This window comes from Chrysochloris asiatica, unplaced genomic scaffold, assembly GCF_000296735.1.
Source record: "Chrysochloris asiatica unplaced genomic scaffold, ChrAsi1.0 scaffold00014, whole genome shotgun sequence".
Classification (NCBI taxonomy): domain Eukaryota; kingdom Metazoa; phylum Chordata; class Mammalia; order Afrosoricida; family Chrysochloridae; genus Chrysochloris; species Chrysochloris asiatica.
This window is the reverse complement of record NW_006408532.1, coordinates 7,750,172-7,773,066: the sequence shown is the minus strand read 5'-3', so window position 1 is coordinate 7,773,066 and position 22,895 is coordinate 7,750,172. Positions and strand designations below refer to the sequence as shown.

Genomic DNA, 22,895 nt, shown 5'->3' with positions numbered 1-22,895 from the left:
ATTTACATTTGCTGCAAATATAACTATGAATGTTATGGTGCATACAGTGGGCAAAATGATGAAAACTTCTTAGATAGTATCAAGTTTCTTAAGGTAATGAGTTGCTGGCCTGGACTCAGGACCATAGTCTCAGTGACATGATGGCCAATTGGTATAACATAGTCCATAAAGGCAATGTTCTACATTCTACTTTGGTGAGTAGCATTTGAGATCTTAAAAGTTCATGAGTAATCTTTCTCCAGCAGAACAACTGGTGGGTTTGAACCACTGATCTTTCAGTTAGCAGCCCAATGCTCAACCCATGTTATCACCAGAACTTCTTTCCCTATACACAGTTTCTCCTACTGCTAACTTCAAGTTTCAAGATTCAAACCCACCAGCAGCTCCTAGGGAGAAAGATGAGGCTGTCAACTCCGTAAAGGTTTATAGTCTCAACAGCCTTTCTAGAGTTGCTGAGTCAGAATTGACTCGATGGCAGTATGTTGTTTGTTTTTGCATTGGTGTGTGGTACATTTGTTACAATTAATGAGCCAATATTGATACATTGACAGAGGTCCATAATTTACACTAAGGTTCATTCTTGTTGTACAGTTCTAAAGGTTTGACAAACACATGATGTCATGTATCCACCCTTATGACATCATGCAGAATAGTTTCACTGCCCTTAAAACGTCCTGTGCTTTGCCTTATTCAGTTTCTCCCCTCCCTTTCTTGAGTTCCTGGCAACCACTGATGGTTTTACTGGCTCAATAGTTATACATTTTCCAGAATGTCATATAATTGGAATCACAGAGTATGTAGCTGTTTCAAACTGGCATTTTTCACTAGTAATATGCAGTTGCGCTGCCTCCATGTTTTTTTGTAATCTGATAACTCTTTTCTTGTAAATCATCTGGATGTATCCATTCACCTACTGAAGGACATCTTGGTTGCTTCCAATTTTTGCCAATTATGAGTAAGGCTGCTATAAACATTTGTGTGAAGGTTTTTGTGTGAACGTAAGTTTTCAGTTCACTTGTGAAAACGTATGTTTTCATTGTCTTCCAGGCAATGTTTCAAAATGGCTGTATATTGCATTTCTACCAGCAATGAATAAAACTTTCTGTTGCTCCAGGAAAAAAAAAAAAAAAAAAAAGTTCATGAGTAGCCATCTAAAGTGCAATTATTGGTCTCCCCATGTACAGAAGAAAGAAGAGTGATGAAAGCTGAAGATTCTTGAAATCAACTAGTTCAATGGACTAATGGAACACGTGAACATCAGTCTCCATGACTCTGAGACCATAAGAACTAGATGGAACCCGGCTACTACTACCAACTACTCTGAAAGGGATCACATTAGAAGGTCCTAGATAGAGTATGAGAAAATGTGAACATGTGGAACAAAACTTAAAATTATAAAAAGAAGAAGAAGACCAGGCTTATGGGTCAGAAAGACAGAGACTGGAAAAACCTGAGACTATGTGGCCCTTTAGGTCTGGAAAGGAACTTACCCTTATGGCCCAATTTTCAGCCAAGTAGTAGGTAAGTATATAGGGGGAAAACAACACTAGTAAGGGATGCTCACCATGGAATGGTCAATCATTCAAAATTAAAAGGGCAATGTTTACCTAAGGACAAAGTTGATAAGGGGTGGAAAGTTGGGTGGAATGGAAATGGGAACCACAGGGAGGAAACAGGATAACTGTTGTTTCATGGAGGGGGTTACAATCATTGAGATGAAACAAAGTGTATGATTTGTTGAAAGTAAAATTGATGATTTTGTATGTAAACCTTCATTCAATTCACAATAAAAGGTAAAAAAAAAAAAAATGGCATTGAAGAAAGTCCAAATGAAAGCATTTTTTAAAAACAAAGCAACAAAGCTCCAGGAACTGATGAAATACCAATGGAAATGTTTCAATAAATGGATGCAGTACTGCAAGGGCTTATTTGTCTATGTCTATACGAGCTACTTGGACAACTGACTGAAAGAGATTCATATTCGTGCATATAATAAAGAAAGGTGGCCCAACAGAATAAGGAAATTATTGAACAATATCATAAATACCACATGCAAGTAAAATTTTGCTGAAGATAATTCAAAAAATGTTTGCAGTAGAATGATAGATATCAATGCTGAATTCAAATGGATGTTGGCTGAAAGCAGAATATACCAGAAAGATGTTTATCTGGTTCATTGACTATACAAAGATATTTGATTGTGTGGATCATAAACAAATTACAAATAACATTGGGAAGACTGGGTATGGCAAAACAGTTAAGTTTGTTGTGCTCATGTGGAACCTGTATGTCAACCAACATGCAGTCGTTTGATGAGAACAAGAGGTTAAATGCTGTTGAGTCGTTTACAACTCATAGCAACCCTGTACAGGGTTTCCGAGGCTGTGTGTCTTTGCCAGAACAGAAAGCTTCATTTTCTTCCACAGATAAGGGAAGAAAATGAGGAAAAGGTATGTGTTGGGTTGTATTCTATTCTTTCACTACATTTATTAAATCTGTACGCTGAGCAGATAATACAAGAAGCTGGACTGTGTGAAGAATTCAGCATTAGGATTAGAGGAAGATTCCTTAACAACCTTCCATATGCAGATGACACAACCTTTCTTGCTCAAATCAAAGAGGACTTGAAGCATTTACTGATAAAGATCCTAAACTACAACTTTCAATAACTTATTGACTAAGGTGCTCCTGACCCAAGCCATGATATTTTCAATCACGTTATATGAATATAAAAGCTAGACAATGAATAAGAAAGACCAAATAATGGATACCTTTGAATTGTAATGTTGGTGAATAATATTGAATATACATACTATGTTGTTGTTGTTGTTAAGTGCCATCGAGTCGGGTCTGACCCATAGCGACCCTGTACAGGGTTTCCAAGGGTGTAAATCTTTACGGGAGTAGAAAGCCTCATCTTTCTCCCGCGGAGCGGCTGGTAGTTTCGAACCGCTGACCTTAAGGTTCGCAGCCCGATTCGTAACCACTACGCTACCAGAGCTCCAGAAAAACAAATCTGTCTTGGAAGAAGCATAGACAGAATGCTTCCTAAAAGCTAGGCTGGTGCAATTTCATCTTACATACTTGTGACATGTTTTCAGGAAGGACCAGTCCCTGGAATAAGACATCATGAAGTAAAGCGTCAGCAAAAAAGAGGAAAACCCTCAACAAGATGGATTGACATAGTGGTTGCAACAATGAGCTCAAACATAGGAATGAATGTGAGGATGGTACAGGACCTGGCAATGTTTCATTCTATCATACATAGGGCTGCTAAGAGTCAGAATTTGATGGCACCTAACAACAGGAACCAACTCGATAGCACTTAACAACAACAACAGAAGTTGGGCATTACAAGGAGTAGTGACAAGAAACTGTCTAAAAGATCCTTAGGACTCAGACTGGACAAGAGGCTGAGAGAAATGCAGGCGCCATGGCCAACTCCCTGTTTCTCATCTAACAGTCTGGGGTGCCTGTGATGGACATGTAGTGCCGGTTTGGGGGTAAGATGATCATCGTGTTTTGGATGTGTGTGAGATACCCAGGGCAGACTTCACTAAATAGCGAGTAAATTTAAGTCCATGTTTACCTTGCTTATTGGGTAATCTGTCCTGTTAGAGAGTCTAAATTTGACATGAGGCTTTTATTCTGTATGGTTGGGAGCAAGAGATGTCAGCCATACCCAGAGGCAGAATCTTTGTGATGAAAAAATGTGAAATTGAGATTTTCATCGAGTCGTTTTTGTTTCATAGTGACAAACGTATAGGGTTTCTGAGGCTGTAATTCTCTATGGGAGCAGAAAGCCTCATCTTTATATTTCTCCCTTGGAGCGTTTAACAGCTAAAAGCATAACCCACTAAGCCACCAGCACTACTGATAAATAAGGACAAGCAAGTCCATGCTTTTCTTGTTTATTGTGTAATCTGACACTGGATACCTATGGAACGTCCATGAAGGGATGTTCTTTAGGCTGCTTTATGTAGGGGGTATCTCTGAAGGCGGCCTGGGTTGACTTAGGTTAAGGGCAGGATAAAAGCGGGAACGGAACTTGAGTGTTTTCCTAGCGGACCCCCCAGAGGCCAACAAGAGGCCCCTGGAGACCAGGTGCTCTGGGCCGTGGTGGGGCCCCAACCTTCCGCATCTTTCATCCCGAGACCAGGCTATGCCCGGGAAAAAATGCAGCCCGGCAGCCCGGAACGTCCTATCGTCGCCAGCAGCGTTCGCCCGGGACCCCTCAGCGGAACCCGATCGCTGTTGCTAAGGGGCGGCCCCGGAAGTGACGCGCCCGGGGTTTGTTGACAGCGGAGGCGGCGGTAGCTGCAGGCTCTGAGCCTTAGGAGCCGAATCGGGGGAGGGGCTGGGCCCGGGAGCCAGCACCCGGCGGCCTTCAGTTCCACAGGCAGCCCTAAGGGCAAGGTAACGGCCACCGGGTTCCCTGACGCGACGCCCTCCTGCCCGAGATTCCAGTCCCCACGATCCCAAGCCCCGCCCTGCCGACCCCAGTCCGCTCTGGACCCCGGCCCTAGCCTGACGAGATCTCTCGCCTCCTGAGATCTGGCCCCGGATTCTCACGGGTCCCATTCTCCGCTCCTCTTCGCCAACGAAGCATTTCATCTGCTCCCCAACGCTGAAGGCAGCCCCATCCCCGGGTAGGTTCTAGCCTAGGGATGTACTCGCGTCCTCCCCACTTCTCTCCTGCCTCTGAGGCCTCAGCACCGCCGCTGCATCCCCTTGCATATGTCCATCTAGGCCGACAACAGGAGAGCTGCCTTTTCCACACCTGGCTCCCTGGTTTGAGAAACGTGCCTTTATAACCAAGCTCCTTTCCTCCAGAACGAAATTGACGCCCTGGCAGATGCCCCTCCAAGATGGGGGATCGATGTAGGACAGAAAAGGGTCAGCCTCTGCGCCTCCTACCTGTTGGATGAGCTTAAGTTACCCCTAGAGCTGTGCTTAAAAGCTCAGGGACAGCTTGAATTTGGGTTCGGCTCCTAAAAAGGATGACAAGTTGCAAGGAAGTCTAACAGAGTGGTAAGGAGTTGGGGTGGGGTTGTAACCTTAGGGCCAAGGGAGCCAGATAGGTGAGTTGAAAGCTAAACTGCCTTTTCTGGCCACTCCAGCTCTGTAAGTGGAATTTGACTTGTCTGATCATAAGCTTAAGAAGACCAAGATTTTCAGTCTTTGCTTATGCTTGTTAGTGCATTTAGGTTTTATTTTTGATGGGGGAAGAAGATGCTTGAGATGTGGGAAAATTAAAGCTATATGATCTTTATCACAGAATATTTCTCTTCAAGGTTTAAACGAGTTAGAAAGAGCATGGGAGACAACCTTGAAAAAGGTCTCAGGAGGCCTTACATAGAGCAGGTGGTTACCAGGGGTGAAGGGCCTCTCTGCTTTAGTTCATTCATTCACTCAGCAAATAATAAATATAGTATAATTCGTGGTAACAAGTGCTTTAGAGACAAATAAAGCAGGGAAGGCCCATGGTGAAGGCTAGAAAGTGGTGGTTGCCTTTTTATAGAGGGTGATCACCAGGGATTTCTCTAAGGTGATTTTTAAACAGACCTGAAGGAATGAGCCCTGCAGCACTCGCATGGCAGAACATTCTGGCTAGAGGACATAGCAAGTGCAAAGATCCTGAGGAAGTAGTATATTTGATGATTTGTAGAAACAGCAAGAAGGCAACAGGACTGAAGTAGGATGAAGGAAGGGAAGCGTAGTCAGCAAGGTGGTCAGAGAACTGTGGGGGCCAAATAATGGTGGGGATGTCAGGGACTGTGTGATGCAGGGTCATGGAGTGTGTAATAAGATACCCTTTGATAATTTCACTAACTTGCTGAAGCGACTGGTCGTTAGAGAAAATGTAGATTTGTTTTAGATGACAAATAGCCATTGTGCACTGGTTTTGTATTGTGGGTACCTGTTTTCCAACTTTGTAATGACCATTGAGAATCCCTGGTGATACAGTGGATTAAGTACTGCATTGTTAGCCAAAAGGTTGGCAGCTTGAATCTACCAGCTGGCTACTCTGAGGGAGAAAGATGAGGTAGTCAGCTTCCATAAAGATATGTTGTTGTTGTCAAGTGCCATCGAGTTGGTTCTGACCCATAGTGACCCTGTGTAGAGATTCTGAGGAGTAGCTAGTGCGCTTGAACAGCCAACCTTGCTATTGCAGTCCAGCACGCTAACCCACAGCACTGCACCAGGACTTTCAGCCTAGGAAATCTTATGGGCAGTTCTGCTCTGCCCTGTAGCGTCACCATGAGGCAGAATCAACTTGACAACAGAGGGTTTAATGGCCATTGATGGAAAGAAAGGCTCAAGAGAGCACCATGTTCCATCACGTTGTCTCTCTGCTTCCTAATCATGGGAACTTGGGCAAGAGACTTTTCTCTATCTCAGGATCCTCATCTGTAAAACAGGGATGTTGGATTAAATGAGATCTTGTACTGAGTTACTTAGCACAGTGTTTGGTACACAGTGGCAATATATGGAAATCTAGAGCATGATGGTAATAATGATGATTAAGAACTGTTTGCATGTGTATCTGCCTCTGTTGAGCACCAGCTGGCAGCTCTGGTTGTCTCCCTGAGCTAATAGAATTTGGGGGACTGGTGAGAGAGATAAGGTGGGAACTTGCTGACACCTCTCAGTGGTAATAGAGTGGTTGCATATTTCCTGGGGAGAATGATAGCTTGGTCCTGGCTTATTTGATGCCAGTAGAAGGCGTTGGGGATTTTTTTTTTTTTAAACAGAGCCCAGCAAATCCACATTCTGCCACATAGAGTAGGCAAAATAATGGTGCTGAAATAAATTTGATTCAGAGACAAAGGCAGTGTATGTGGAGCCTAGATGTGGAAGTGAAAGACCATTGATTTTTTGGAAAGTCCTCACAGAGACCGGTATTTTGTAGCCTACCCTTTCAGAGCAGAGTAGTGGTTGATCTCCCTCCTCATACTCCCAAGCTTAAACTACCTCACTCAGGCCTGGTTATAGGCAGAGCACAGAAGCTGGGCCAGAGGATTTGAAAATGTAAGTCAAAGTCAAAGCACTTAAATGCCAAGAACCATTATATTAGAGCAGCTTGTGAGGCTAGAACCCTGACCTAGCCATCTAGCTCTGCTGCTGTCTCATTATGTAACTTTGTGCATGCCCCATCTTCTCTCTGGGCCTCAGTTTCCTGTGTATACACTAAGAACAATCACCTTCTCCCTGGCAACTCTGAAGGATGATGTTGTTGTTGTTAAGTGCCGTCAAGTTGGTTCCGACCTATAGCGACCCTGTACAGGGTTTCTGAGTCTGTAAATCTTTACGGGAGCAGAACGCCTCATCTTTCTCCCGCCGAGCAGCTGATAGTTTCAAACTGCTGACCTTGTGGTTCGCAGCCCGATTCGTAACCACTACACTGAAGGATACTAGGAGAAAAAAATGAGACCTGGGTTGTGAAAGGATTCAATACAATCTAAAAGGTCTCTACAAAGGGAAAGAACAGTTCTGGTTATCCTTTCGCCACTAGGATTTTGCAGACACATTGTTGGGGCCTACCAGACAGAGGACTGTTTTTTACCTTCTGAAATGAGCAGAAGCGTCTCTCCAAGCATTAGTCTTGGAACATCGTTCTTCTTTGTAATAATTGGCTACCACTTTTCCCCCATTTTATGGCATCTCCTTGGAAACCTGATGAGGCAAGTACTGTTCACAAACACATAAGGACTCTGATGAATTTTGAGGCTGATAAATACTGCCTGGGACCTTGCAGAGCTGAGATTCTGTCACCTGCAACTAACCAGTCATACACTTAATATGTCACAGAGACCTGTGGCTCATACAGGGTCCTGGTCCTCAAGAAGCATTCAGACTTGTGGCCAAAAAAGTAATACATGCCTGGTCATGTGTACTCAGGCTCAAGGACATTCATAGATGTAAGGATCTCTGGTAGTGTAGTGGTTACAAATTGGGCTGCAAACCGCAAGGTCAGCAGTTTGAAACTACCAGCTGTTCCACAGGAGAAAGAGGAGGCTTTCTGCTCCCGTAAAGATTTACAGCCTCAGAAACCCTGTACAGGGTCGCTATGAGTCGGAACCAACTCCACCACCACCACCAAGGAGATGTGGAGCTACAGAAGGGAAGGCTGAGGCTTGGAGAAAAGATTTCTACCCATAACCGACTGGTAAACATTAGAGTTAAGCACTTAATGGGGGACCTTGGGCAAGTCACTGCATATCTTTGAACCTGGTACCTTCATCTGGAAAACAAAATAATGATGTACCCCTCATAGGTAATGTGTGGCTTAAATAAGATTATGCATGTAAAGCTTGAAACACTGTCTAACTAATAAATGCATATATGCATATTTGTGTAAAGTTATATATCCATGCATTTATACATATGTTCATGTCCAATAACTTAGCTTCATTTGTAAGTTGTAGATTATAATAACCCCATGCCTCCTGTGATTGTTGAGAGAATCCAATGAATTAATGCATGTTGAATACTTTGCACAGTTCTCTGTACATATCTGGTGTTTAGTGTGCATATGATTATTAAGTTTGCAAGAAGAGAACCCAGACTCTGACTCGTAGCCCTCCCAGCATCTTGAGGCCTTTCTGTCTCCAGGTGGCACCAGCACACACTGAGTAGTAGTAATGTGCTTTCTTCTCTTGTTCTGTTTCTGCCTCTTCCTAGCATTACCCACCCATAGGTTTGGTCTCTGCAGACTCTTCAGGCTGGGCAACTTCTCGGGATGCTTTCTGACCCTCAATTGCACCTCTGTCCCCAGGAATCTCCTAGCATATTGCCTGACTTCTCTCATAGCAGTCTCCTGCCCCCAATCTCTGTCCTATGATCTACTCCCTCCTAGAAACCTTCCAGACTCTGTAAATAGGACATTTGTTTGGGTTTCTCTTCCCCTCCTGCCCAGCTCCTTGGTTAATATTTTACAGGGTGGGTATTGCTCGAAAACACAGAGTTCCTGTCTCCCCCAGTCTCATTGGTTGGGTGTAGGACGTGTATGGCAGCCGCAGCTCCCTCCTCTGGACCTCAATTTTATTTCCCTTTTCCTTCATTGATGGACAGAAGATGGAATGGTTGGATGAGAAGCACAGGTTGGGTTTATTTAGGTTGGTAAACTCCTCTACTAAGTTGTGTGAGCCTTGGGGTCCTCATCAGAAAATCGGGTAACAGTATGTACCTCATAGAGCATAGAGTAAGGCATTCAGGCAAAAGCAAGCCTTCCATATATTAAGTGCCAGGTATGGACTGGGCACTGAAGGTACAGGGAAATGCAGAGTTCCTGTCTTCCCAGAGCTCGTAGCTAGGGAGGACAAATTATTATGCAAATGACTCATTCGTTATAAGAACTGGGTACTAGGAAAGGTTGTTTTGCTGATTAAATAAGAATGTTAGAACTAAAGCCTTCAAGAAGCTTCGTACCATGTCTGGAAGCCACCGACGTGGAGGCGGTTGCTGCTGCTGTGGCTGTTGTTCTCACCCTTCTCTCCCCACCAGTCTTCCCCCAGCATGTCGTAAGCTCATGATGGATCCAATTTTTAGAGAACCTGCAAAAACGAGGATGGAGAAAGACACAGATTCTTACTGTGTGGTGTTCTGTCATAACGAGAATTCTCTCTGTCCTCGTAGTCAAAATCCCAGATAGTCCGTGTCTGCCACAAGAATGAGGGTCTCTAGGGCATGGGGGTGGGCTGGGCAGAGACAGGTTGTTTCTGATGGGTGCCAGTTGCTGCAGCTGGCGGTAGCACCAATGGCAGGGAATTCCAGTCCCCCAGCCTCTTATCCTTGGTACCAAGATGAGAACAGCTCCTTCTTCCTCCAGCTCATCCCAGTTCCAAGCAGCAGAGTTGGCACTGCCAAAGGAAGGTTAGCAGATAGTGCCATCTACCCAGTTTGTCTTTGGGAGGCTTTTGGTGACATTGGTGGTTGGCATGGTGGTGCTTCTCCCCCCCAGGGAGCAGGATAGGGCAGACAGCTATCTGGGTAACTGGGCTCAGATCTGCAGAAAAGCCAACTCCCTGGGGCTCCCACTCTCATTCAGTCTTAAAGCTTCATCTGCTGACACCACAGACAGGAGGAACAAGAGCATGCTTTGAGGCCCAGGTATTGTATTGGCACAACTGCAAGTTCCTAGTCATTCCTTCAGTCTACATTTCTCGAACCCCTATGTGTCTGCCCCCACACTGAGCACCCCAGAACTGGGTGCTCAATTCTTTCTTGGTTCAGTCAGCAAATAGTCATCGCACTGGGGCCTGTGTCCCACACACCCTCTCTCCTCACAGTTTTTACACATCTCTTCCTTCTTCCTAGAATACCTTTCTTTTCTTGTCCCACTACCAGAGTTAGCTGTGACTCATCCTGTGTTTCTTACCTGGAAAAGTTGCTTCTAAGGAAACCTGCTTTGATCCCCCAATCCAGGGCAGCTCTCCAGGTATTGGCTCCCAGAATTCTATGTACCTGCTTCAGAATACTGGTCCCAGTTACGACTTGATGTGTATTTGTGTGTGATTTGCAGCCATATGCTCCCTGAGAGCAAAGGCTTTGTCTGATGTGTTTACCATTAGACTCACAGAGCTCAATGACACGATTCTAAATGAATAAATGAATGGCCAAGGCTAGACCTAAGGATGCAATGCCAACAAGGCCAGCCTAGTCCCTACCCTTCTCAGAGCTGGCAATCTGGCAAGGAAGACAGATAGATAGTTAAACAGGGATCAGTATGAAGTGCTGGGGTAGGCCTGTGGGACTGTACAACAGGAACATTCAGGTGGGTCAGGGAATACTTCCCAGAGGAAGTGACATTGACCCTGAGATCTGAGGGTGTGTGACCAGTTACCATCAAGTCAGTTCCAACTCACTATGATCCCAAATGTGTCAGAATAGAACTGTGCTCTATGGGGTTTTCACTAGCTGATTTTTCAGAATTAGATCACCAAGCATTTCTTCTGAGGGGCGTCTGGGTGGATTTGAACATCTAACCTTTGAGTTAAGGCCAAGTATGTTACCTATTAGGAGTCCTAGTTTGGCGCTGTGTGTTAATGCGCTGCCAGACTGCAAAGCTGTTTGAACTGCAAGGTCGGTGGTTCAAACTCACCCGCTGCTCCTCGGAAACCCTATATAGGGTCGCTATGGGTCAGAATCCACTGGATGGCATTTAACAACAACAACAGATGTTACCTATTTATCCACCAAAACTGAGGGTGAGTAGGTATTAGCTAATTAAAGAGCAAAGTTCAAAGATAAAATAGTCACTTGATGCTCCCTAGAGGAGGTACACATTTGTATATTTGGGGGTGGTGCAATATTTAGAGTAAAAAGAAAAGTAGAATAATTAGTTGAATTTGGATGATCTCAGTTAAAGGGGAGCAGTTGGAACAAAAGTATAAAGGTGACCCTGTGTGAAGAATGCCTAACCAGCTGGGATCAGGAGGGACCAAGTAGATCAGAGTGCTGGTTCTGAATCAACTTAACTGCATTTAATTGGTTTTGAATGACTGGTAGAATACACTGGACTTGTCAGTTTCCAGCAGGGTTAGTCTGCCCACTAGCGATGTTCCCTCTGGCTCCAGTTTCCCAGCAAGAGAGACTAGACTCCTTGGACTCTTGAAGATCTGGAAGTTAATGTAAGCAAAGGTGGACCATGCCCAGGGCCCAGGCATCATGTTTACTGTGCTTTCCCTCGAGGGTGTCATGTTGCCAGTGGGACAGCTGGCACAATGGGCCTTGTTGTGGGAGCATTGAGCCTGGGGCACACAGATCTGGAGCTGAGCTGAGGCCAATGCTGCTCTATGTGGGCCAGAGCAGGTGAAATAGATAATGATTATCATAGCAATAGCTGCCTTTATTGAGCAAATATTACATGCCAGGCAGGATACTAAGCCCTTTCTACATTGTTATGAGTCATCTACAGCTCTATGGGAAGGGTACTGTTACTATTCTTATTTTAGGAAAGAAACTGAGGTCCAGAGAAGTAAAGACACCTCCCCAGATTCATGTGTATATACATATACTCTAAGTGGCAGTATAAGAATTTGAACTCAGAATTGGCTTACTCCATTGTTCACAATGCTCTATGGCTTTCCACTGGGATTCCTGCGCAGCCTGAAAAACCCACATCCAAATGGAGAAGCCAAGTGCAATGCTGGACCCTAAACTCCTTCAGAACCCCTCAAGCGATAGTGTGACAGAGTAGGAGAGAACAGGTTCAAATCCTGGTTTGTACAGAGTCACCTTCTCTCTCTGATCTTCAGTTTCCTCATCTCTAAGATGAGATCTTAACCGCTACTTTTTTTTTTTTTTTTAAGTGTTTTGTGAATTATATGATAGTTTACGTGGGAGAACATTAGTTTTACATTCATTCTATCTTACATCGTATCATTGCCATGGTTACAATCCCCTCCATGCATCATCAACCGACCAAAGGGTATATACTCTGCAAGCCTGCCCCCTACACTATCCCTTCCCCCACCTCCACCCCAGGCCTCAGCACACAGTCGCTCTCCCCCTCTGGATCTAAAGTTCTCAGCTGTTCCATCGCTCCACATCATTGTCTCTGCCTCCTTCTCAGGCATCACTGCTTCTCTGGGTATGGTCCCGCTCTTGGCTCTTCTCCGTTGATGGTCCTAGGGACCTCCGCTCCTAGACTGAAAAGTTATTCCCTCCCTTCCTTGCTATAAAATGTGTACCTTTACATTTCCAACCTTCACAATCAGTCCTGATAACAATTATTCACTATTGTATCACAAGAGACCCATCTGCATTTCATTTCATCAACTCCGCCTAGGCAGATTGGATACTACTCACTGGAGATTCTGCCTTCCTCCAGGCTCCCCTGGCTCTAGGTTCCCTCTTGAAAGCTTGTAAGCCAGTCACTTCTTGCCTTTGTAGGCCCCCCTCCCATTTTGGGTAGCCAATGTCCAAGTTGCCCATCCCTGTCTACTCTGTGTTAACCACTACTTTTTGTTTTCTTAGTAAGATCAGGCTGTCTGCTCCCGTAAGCATTTACAACCCCAGAAATCCTTGGGAACAGCTTCTACTCTGTCCTGTAGGATTGCTCTGAGTCAGAATCAACTCAGTGGCAATGGGTTTGGTTTTCTTAGTTTAGTGTATGCCAAGCCTAGAACTATGCATTTTCCCAACATTATCTCATCTATTCCAGCAGCCCTATGATTGGTTATTCTCCTTGTTTTCCATATGAGGAAACCAAGGTCCAGGGAGGTAAAGCAATTTACCAATCAGAGAATTGTGGAACTAGGTTGGGACATAGATCTGTCTGACCACAGAACCCACACTTTTAATTTTTTAACTTTTTAAAAGTATAAAACAGACAAAGGCTCACAAAACCTAAGTGTACAGTTGGGTGACCTTTCACAAGTGAACACACCTGTCCCAGCAGTCTGCCACCTCTTAATTACTGCCTCCCTGCAAAGGTCATCACTACCCTGACTTCCAACACCTTAGATTGTTGCTAAGTGCCATGAATTCACTTCCAACTGATACCCTGTATAACATTTTCTAGGAGCTGCTGGTGGGTATGAACTGCTGACCTTACAATTAGCAGTCCAGTGCTTATCCTACAGCACCACACCAGGATCCCATTAGTTTTGCCTATTCTCATCCCACCCACCCTCCCATGTAAACCCTGGTAGGAAAATATTTGTTTGGGATTCATTCCTGACTGCTCTTGGTTCCATAAAGGTTAATTATTTTCTTATTTACTCTGTTTAAATGTGAAGATTTGGTTTTCATTTTCCATTCGCCACCTAGCATGGGGATGTACTGTCAGAGAGTTTTATCACTTGACTAAATCCGGAATCCCTTCACGGGCCTCTTTGGTGTCTAGACCATTTTGTTAACTTATTTTTTAACCTTTTATTGTGAGTTGGGTGAAGGCTTATAGGACAAATCAGTTTTCCGTTCAGTAATTTATGCACATTTTGTTTCATGTCATTGATTGCAATCCCCACAATATGACATCACTTTTCCCACTTCCTCCCTGTATTTCCCAGTTCCCTTCCTCCTTCTTTCCTAACCTTTCCTGCCTTCTTATCCTTGGGTAAAAGCTGCTCCTTTGATCTTAAATGGCTGATTATTCTAAAGCGTGCATACCTCCCTGATATTGGTATTCACTTATAGACCTATCATTTGACTGAAAATTGGGCCAGAGTGGTTAGTTGTATTCCAAGCCTTAAAGTGACTAAGGGCCATAGTCTTAGGAGTTCCATGAGTAAGTCTAGTCTTTTTTTATGATGTTGAATTTTGCTCTACTTTTTCCTACCACTCTATCCAAAACCTTAAACTGATTCCTTTCAGATGATAGCTGGGCATCATCTGTTTATTCTGGTCTCAGAGTTATGGAGGTATTTTATTAACTTTTTATTGAATTATAATATACATTTTTGTAAGTGTATACAGCACAATTAACTTTCACATACATAGTTGATTGTAGGCTTGAACCGCGGAGCTTGTGGTTTGCAGTCCAGTGCTTATCATATGGAGTCACTGTGCTCCCACCAGATACACACTAGATTGCCAAAATTTACTAAATTTGGTAATTCCAATGTTGCCAGTCATGTGGAAAAATAAACATACACATGAAGCATGGGAAGGTCCATTCATACACTTCATCAGCATTTCCTAGTCAATTTGAACTTATCTTTAATATGCATCCAGCAGTTTCTCTCAAATGTGTAGACAGTTTGTTATGCCTAGGTCTCCAGACAGTAGCATGAGAATGATTAGAGCAGCACTGTCCACAAGAACAAAAAACAAGCTTGAAACAACCCCAATTCTGTCAGCACTGGAACGCATGAGATAATAGCCTTAGTCAGACACCAGCATATGTGAAACAAACTGCAGTAAAGAAACCAAAGAGATCAGTGTGAATTCATTAATATCTTCATATAAAGTACAAAAGAGGCAAAATCAAATAACACATGGTGAAGCTGTAAAGAAATGACCACAGAATTCCTGATAGTGGTCACCTGTGGAAATAGTTAGGAAATGAAGTCAGGGTCAAGTGTATTTATTACTGTGGGGACCCAGTCCTTACAATTTTATGTAAATGTTATCATTTAAACTTAAAACATTTAATGCAAGCTTTTCTAAGCATGGTATAGTTCACCACAAAAATGTGAAGAATTATTTACGCATTTGTGAAAGTGGGCTGAAGGCATCATCTGACCTCCTCTTCCTTCACCAGGGGGAAGGAGAATCACCATCAGCATCAATCCAAAGCCAGTTCCTATGAGACTTAAGTCAGACATGCCATCACCCTCCACCCTTCTTCACCAATTCTGACACCAACCATCTCTCCCATGGCACTCTTTATTTCTCTGATGGGTTAAAAAAATCATTTCAGTGACCACACAGAACTCATAGCTAACACTCACAAATAGGACATCCTCTTCTCAGCCATGGCTGCAGGCAGGCCTCTGCCCTGTTCTGGCAATGTTACAAAGCTCTTCTAGTGTTGCTGATAAATGCACGAAGGGTATGCCACCATAAATGTCAGTCTGAAGGCACTCAGCTCTATCTCCATGGACGAGCAAACCTGTTGTTAAGTTGTTAAGTGCCATAGGTTTTGACTCATAGCGACCCTTTATAGGGTTTCTAAAGAGCGGCTGGTGAGTTTGAACCGTTGACCTTGTGGTTCAAACCAACCTTGCAGTCCATGCTTTATTCCACAGCATCACACCAGGACTCCATGGATTAGCAAACCTAGCTCCCCCAATTAAGTGCCTGGAGGCAACCCACTCTGCAAGCTAGCCTCCTGTCTGAAAGCACTCAGCTTTCCTTGCTCCATGGGCGGGAAAATCCACCACTCTCTCTATGCTCTGGCTCTGCCTCTTGTGTTGCTGCTACCACTCCTCTGGTGTCATAGCTCTGTCTCCTGATCAAAGAGATTCAGCAAGTAGAAATCTCAGGGTCCAAAGGACATGCTCACTCCTGGCTTTTCTCTCTTGGAGAACTTCTTGTCTGCTTCTGAGATGGATGATTTAAAATCACAACAGGATGGCAGAACTGACCAACCCCCATGTTAGAGTTCCAAGTTTTTATAATCGTAGTTAATCCTGTTAACCATCACCCACCTACCCAGAGACCCATCAAGAAAAGAGGAAATACACCCATTTGCCTGGTGGAAGTTACAAAGACCACGGCTAAAAGAGCCACGTCAAGCAATTCACTGTGCTGCTTTTGAAAAATACATAATTTTCCATTATTTATCTGGCCTTATTATCATATCATCTCCCCAGTTTTGAGTTGTCCTATTTGGGAAGTGTTTTGATTGTTTTTTTTGCCATCAAGTTGATTGTAATTCATGGGGATCTCATGTGTGTCAAAGTAGAACTTTGCTCCATAATAGTTTATTTCTCTATGGTCTTTTTGTGACCTTGGTAAGAAACCATTGCCTACCCTAAGTTATAAAGACATATTCCTACATTTCCCTCTGGAAGCTTTACTGTTTTTTCTTTCACATTTAGGTCTATGGTCCTTCTCATATGTATGCATAACCAGACGCAGATCATGATTTTATTTTCCCCCTTATGGTTAGTGCTTTTTGAGTCCTATTTAGAGGTGAATATGGAACTGACTCAAAGGCATTTAACAACAAGAACATACCTACCTTAAGGTCATGAAAATAATAGGAACCTTTGCTTTTTTTAAATAACATTTCTATTACTTCAAAAAGAAATTTGTACTTACTGGCTGATGGTTTTGGCCTGTATGTGTGGCTTATTTGGCTCCTCTCCCATTCCCTAGGCTGTAGCTCTGCCAATGATCCTTTGAACTTTGGGAGTCACTGCTGCCCCTGGGGGGCTCCTGTGCTGGTGTGGCTCACCTGCCTGCCCCAAGCATGGCGTCCGACACTCCTGAGTCCTTGATGTCCCTCTGCACCGACTTCTGCCTGCACAACCTGGATGGCACCTTGGGCTACCTACTGGACAAGGAAACTCGGAGGCAACATCCCGACATCTTCCTGCCCAGCGAGATCTGTGACCGGCTAGTCAATGAGTGAGCAGGGCTAGCACACTGGGGTGGGAAGTGAGTCTAACATCAGCGTGTGGGGAGACAAACCATAGTGTGCACTATGCGGGAGTGTAGATATGGGATATGTGGGGGTGTGCAAACACATGAATATTTGTGGATGTAAGAGAATATTAGCATATCCACAGCTTTAAAGGTGTGTGTGTGTGGGTATGTGGGAAGGGTGTACACATAAAGGAAAAGGTATGTATACACCTGTGGGCTAATACAGCACATGGGTATGTTTAAGTGTAAAAGTGCATGGTATATTTGTGTGCGTATGTGCCTGTGTGTGTCTGGAAAAGCTTAATGAGTTTATGAACTGAGTGATAATGCAAACATCCAGGATACAGGTTTACATGACAGCACTGGAAAATGGATCCATGACCAGAGGTTGAATCATTCACAGAATCTCTACGTAGCCCCTCTGAGAGACTCGCCACTGTTAGAGGCTCCTGGAAGCTGATCTGTTCATTGTCTACTGAGAACTGTGTCTAGGTACCCAGAAGGGAAATCATTAGAACATACAATTGCATATGAAAATAGGAACCTGTGTGAGACCTGAGGCAAGAGTCAGCCTGGTAATAATGTTTTGAGCAGTTATTGCAGAGCAGATACTAGGCTGGACACACTTGGCAGGTCAGAATGATGTCCATTTTACAGATGAAAAAAATTAAGGTTCACCGAGTTCAGTTATTTGTGGGGAAAATTGCCCATGTAGTAAGTAAGGCAAGCCAAAATATAGACTCCAGACTGTTTGGCTTCAAAGCCTTTCCACCAGCCAGGCTGCTTGCATAATAAGCTCATGCCTCAACAGGGTCTTATTGAGGGCTTGCCATGTATCCAACTGTGAACTCTAAACCACTTGGCTTAATGTCCTGTTTGAAAGGGTCCTAGTTGGGGGGGGGGGACGTTGATAAAGGAACCAAAAACTAGCTTAAAGAAGAATGAATGTGGGCATGGGATCGAGCTACTGCTACAACTCAGGGAGAAGGATGCATGACAGGAATGTGCATTTGAGAAGGATTAATAGAGTCCTGGTGTGACACTGTAGGGTCAGCATTGGACTGGACCACAAGGTCAGCAGTTCAAACCCACCAGCTGTTCCTCAGAATCACTATGAGTCAGAATCGACTCTACACCACTTAATAATGACAATACTTATATGTGTTTGTAATGGAAGAAAGAACCAGGATTTGTTATTGATAAGAGGCCCCTTTATCACCATAAAGTCATTCAGAGAGCTACCTTTGAGCTCCTGGTTCCTGGGGCACCGTTATTACCAGAGAATTCTCATCTGCAGTGTAGTTGAGATCCTACCAGCCACTACTAGAAGGAAGAGGAGACTGCTGTTGAGGTGACCAGAAAATGCTTCAGGACAAATAGCCCTGGAGAGAGAGTGAGGGTCTGTGCCCCTCCCCTGTGCCTTTCTTCACGCCCAGGTATGTGGAGCTGGTCAACGCTGCCTGCAACTTTGAGCCACACGAGAGCTTCTTCAGCCTCTTCTCAGATCCCCGTAGCACCCGCCTCACCCGCATCCACCTCCGTGAGGACCTGGTACAGGACCAGGATCTGGAAGCCATTCGCAAGCAGGTGAGCCCTGCATTCACCGGGACACCAGAATGTTACGGGAGGCTAGTCCAGAAAGGGTCAAACTGAGAGTAGGTCAGAACCACTTAAATCTACCCCAAGAATCCCCAGACCCCTCAGAACTCTTCCCTACTGTGAGGCCTAGGGCAGTGGGTGGGCAGAGGTGATGACGGGGCTGTGCCTGCCACCAGGATTTGGTGGAGCTGTACCTGACCAACTGTGAGAAGCTGTCTGCCAAGAGCCTACAGACACTGAAGAGCTTTAGCCACACCCTGGTGTCACTGAGCCTCTTTGGCTGTGCGAACATTTTCTACGAAGAAGAGAACCCTGGGGGCTGTGAAGACGAGTGCCTCGTCAACCCCACCTGCCAAGTGCTGGTTAAGGACTTTACCTTCGAGGGCTTTAGCCGCCTACGTTTCCTCAATTTGGGCCGCATGATTGATGGGGTCCCTGTAGAGTCCCTGCTGCGGCCACTCAACTCGCTAGCCGCCTTGGACCTCTCAGGCATTCAGACAAGCGATGCGGCCTTCCTAACCCAGTGGAAAGACAGCCTGGTGTCGCTTGTGCTCTACAACATGGACCTCTCAGATGACCATATCCGTGTCATTGTTCAGCTACACAAGCTGCGGTGAGCTACCCAGCCCAGACCTCACTGAGGGTGCAGTAGGGGAGGGGATTGAAAGAAGGGAATGGGGTGTTGTCAATCCCAGAAGGTTCATGAGTGAAACCCTGGCCAGACAGAGGGTGGGATGGAAGAACAGTCCCATTCCTTAAACCCAGTGCTGTTCAGGGCATTAGAATCCCAGCAACCTTTCCCCCCAGAATGCCCTGGAGCAGTTTTGGCAAGAATGGACCCACCCTGTTGTGGACTGAGGGTGCAGGGGTCCATAAGACAGTCCCAGTCTATGTCTACCTCATGACCTGTGACCCTACCCTCATCTCTAGACACCTGGACATCTCTCGAGATCGACTGTCCAGCTACTACAAGTTCAAGCTAACTCGGAAGGTGCTGAGCCTCTTTGTGCAGAAGCTGGGAAACCTGATGTCCCTGGACATCTCTGGCCACATGATCCTGGAGAACTGCAGCATCTCCAAGATGGAAGAGGAAGTGGGACAGACCAGGTGGGGCTGTGGGTACCTCCTGGGAACCACCCTCCATGGGTGTAGACTAAGGGTCGTACCACATTTTCTCTTTCTGCCAAGCACTGTGGCTGGTGCTAGAGATAAGATAGGACTCAGGCCCTGCCCTTTCAGAGTTCCTATGAGTCGGGGACAGGCATGGGTCATTTATAAAAGATGTGGTTGAAAGAATACAGAACTCTGGGGTTGCCCTGAGAATCAGGAAGGAGGAAGCAGGAGAAAGACATCTAAGGTGTCCTGAAAGGTCATCAGCTTGCGAGAGGAAGTATATTTAGCAGAAGGGACAGCATGCGCTAAGGCTGGAAACAGAGAACAGGCATGATTGGGAAATTACCAGGTGCCCAGACTGATGGGAGCACAGTGTGGGAGTATTTACAAGATGAGGCTAGAGGACCTAAAGGGAGAGGCTCTCTTTTAAGAGTTGAAGTCCCAAGCCCTAAGCCGCTAACCCCAGAACCTTCTTTCCCCAGCACCGAACCTTCCAAGAGCAGCATCATGCCATTTCGGGCTCTGAAGAGGCCACTACAGTTCCTTGGACTCTTTGAGACCTCTCTATGCCGCCTCACGCACATTCCAGCCTACAAAGTGAGAGGCAGGGAGAGGAGCAGGGGAGGGTTGGGGGACCTTGAAGAAGAGAAGAAGTTGAGCTGGATGACTGGGTTGGGCACTTAAGGATTGTTCTGAGCATGCCCAATCCCCAGGTAAGCGGTGACAAAAATGAGGAGCAGGTGCTGAATGCCATAGAGGCCTACACGGAGCATCGGCCCGAGATCACCTCACGAGCCATCAACCTGCTTTTTGATATCGCTCGCATTGAGCGCTGCAACCAGCTCCTGCGGGCTCTGAAGGTCAGCCCCAATCCTCAGAATCCTGTCCTCATCCTACACCCTTTCCTCATCCCAGGGTACTGACAGTCCTTCCTATGGAATCTCAACTTCCTCACCCAACTCCGTAGCACTTAACCTGCTTCAGCTCTGGTCTCATCCAGGCCCACCCTCATGCTTTGCTCCATCCAGGGCCCTAGAGCACAATAGTTGGACCACCAGAACCACAGTCCACTCTAGTTTCTGCTCTTTCCTCAGAGTGCAGGGTAGGGTAAGCCCTATCCTAGAGGACCAGCTTGAAGAGCCCCTGTCCTATCTTTCTACAGCTGGTCATCACAGCCCTCAAGTGCCATAAGTATGACAAGAACATTCAGGTGACAGGCAGCGCTGCCCTCTTCTACCTGACCAATTCCGAGTACCGCTCAGAGCAGAGTGTCAAGCTGAGGCGGCAGGTCATCCAGGTGGTGCTGAATGGCATGGAATCCTACCAGGAGGTGACGGTGAGCCCCCGACCTACCAAGGCCCCGCATGCTCCTGCTCCAACTTCCCCTTTTCCTACTCTCCCTGTGCCCCAGCCCTGTCCCGTAGAGTGCTAGCCTGGCTCTCACTTTTTGCACCTGGTTCTATATTTCTCCTTCCCAACCCTCCTTGTCCAGAGTTCCCATCTACCTAGTGCCCCCCATGGCCCACTGACCCCTCCCCCTGATTAGATTCAACTCCACTCAGAGACCTTAGGGCCCCTGAGTCTCTGCTTGTGCCATCTCCCCAGCTATTCTGCTCAGCAACACCCTGCAGGGGCTGCTTTTAAAAAAATAATCTGCTGTTATTATAAAAGTAATAAAAAACATTTTTTGCCAGAGAGTAATTATAAACCAGATATACAAAATAAAGGAAAACAAAGACCATGCACCATTCCACCCGCACCCAGAGATAGCCATCATGAGCACTGGCTATGTCTCATTCTGGATTTTAGTCCACATGTATGTTTAGTAGGAGTCCTGGTGTGGCACTTTGGGCTCGTGCACTGGACTGCAAAATCAGTTTGAACTACAAGGTCGGTAGTTCAATATCACCAGCTGCTCCTCAGAAACCATGTACAGGGTTGCTATGGGTCGGAACCAACTCGACAACACTTAACAACAACAAAACATGCGTTTAGTAAATGGTATCATACTGTGTATATTGTATACCATGCATTTTTAACTCAACAGTATCTTATGAATGTGAACATCTCTCAGAGCAACAAACATTATTTTGACATTCCTGAAATAATGGTTTGTTTTAAAATTACAAAAATTTTGTGTAGAAATTATCAAATAGGAACCTAATTTGCTGTGTAAACTTTCACTGAAAGCACAATAAAATATTTTTTTAAAAGAAGAAGAATGCAGTTAGCAGTCCAGTGCTTTTCCTATAGCACCACACCAGGATAGATGGGTTCAAATTAACACAGCAACTCAAAAGATGAGATAGGAACCTTAGGGGAGAGTGAATTTATGTTAATAATAGAGGAACAACTCAGAAAAAGGGTGAGAATGTTGCCCAACTTGAAGAATGTAATTAATGTCCCTGAAGTGTTCATATAGAAATTGTTGAATTGGCATGTTTTTCTGTGTATCTTCTCAACAAAAACAAACACGAAATAAATTATATACTTTTAAAACAAACAAACAAACTTTTCAAACAATACAAAAATGTACTGTTAGGAAATGAAAGTCATTCATAATCCCATCTTCCCTCCCCCAGAAGCTGGTTGGTGTTAACGGTTTAGTTTTTGTTTAGTTTCGTAATTGTTAACGACAGCATAGTATTCCACATTGCTGGAGGAACTACTCTGTGGGAATTTTGGATTGGGGCTTGGAGACAGTGGCCAGGCCTGGTGATCATGGATTTGCAGGATGGCACTTGATCAAACGTATAGATTGTAGATATAAACTCATTTTCCCATGGTTGAACATGTAGGCTGCTTTTTTCATTTTTTACTATTTCTAACAACATTGTGTTGACTATACACATATCTGATAACCTTTGATTATACATTTCTAGAGATAGAATTGCTAGGGCAGAGTATGTATATTTTTGAAGCATGTGTTGTTCGTCCTCCAGAAAGGCTGTGGTACTCTATCTTCCCTCCTCAGAAGTGAAATCAACCCCTTCTCCACTGTCTTGAATTTAGAGTGACTGTTCTTTCTACATTAAGATAGGTTTTATAATCAGGTAAAAGAGATGTACTTTTGCCTTAAATTTTTTTTTTTTAAAAAGAAAGAAATGCTCATCAAAGATTCCCAAACAAATGAATAAACC

At 44.8% G+C, this 22,895-nt stretch overlaps 1 protein-coding gene across 1 annotated transcript in view; it reads left to right on the top strand.

The window, feature by feature from the left end:
* The first annotated feature begins 4,281 nt into the window (after window positions 1-4,281).
* ZER1 (zyg-11 related, cell cycle regulator) overlaps window positions 4,282-22,895 on the top strand; it is a 30,882-nt gene continuing 12,268 nt past the window's right edge. Inside the window, exons 1-8 of the mRNA XM_006834841.1 lie at window positions 4,282-4,649; window positions 16,774-17,025; window positions 18,480-18,630; window positions 18,819-19,255; window positions 19,573-19,749; window positions 20,238-20,352; window positions 20,469-20,615; window positions 20,918-21,091. Coding sequence (XP_006834904.1) covers window positions 16,868-17,025; window positions 18,480-18,630; window positions 18,819-19,255; window positions 19,573-19,749; window positions 20,238-20,352; window positions 20,469-20,615; window positions 20,918-21,091 — 1,359 coding nt within the window. The 5' untranslated portion in view covers window positions 4,282-4,649; window positions 16,774-16,867. The remainder of the gene's footprint in view (window positions 4,650-16,773; window positions 17,026-18,479; window positions 18,631-18,818; window positions 19,256-19,572; window positions 19,750-20,237; window positions 20,353-20,468; window positions 20,616-20,917; window positions 21,092-22,895) is intronic.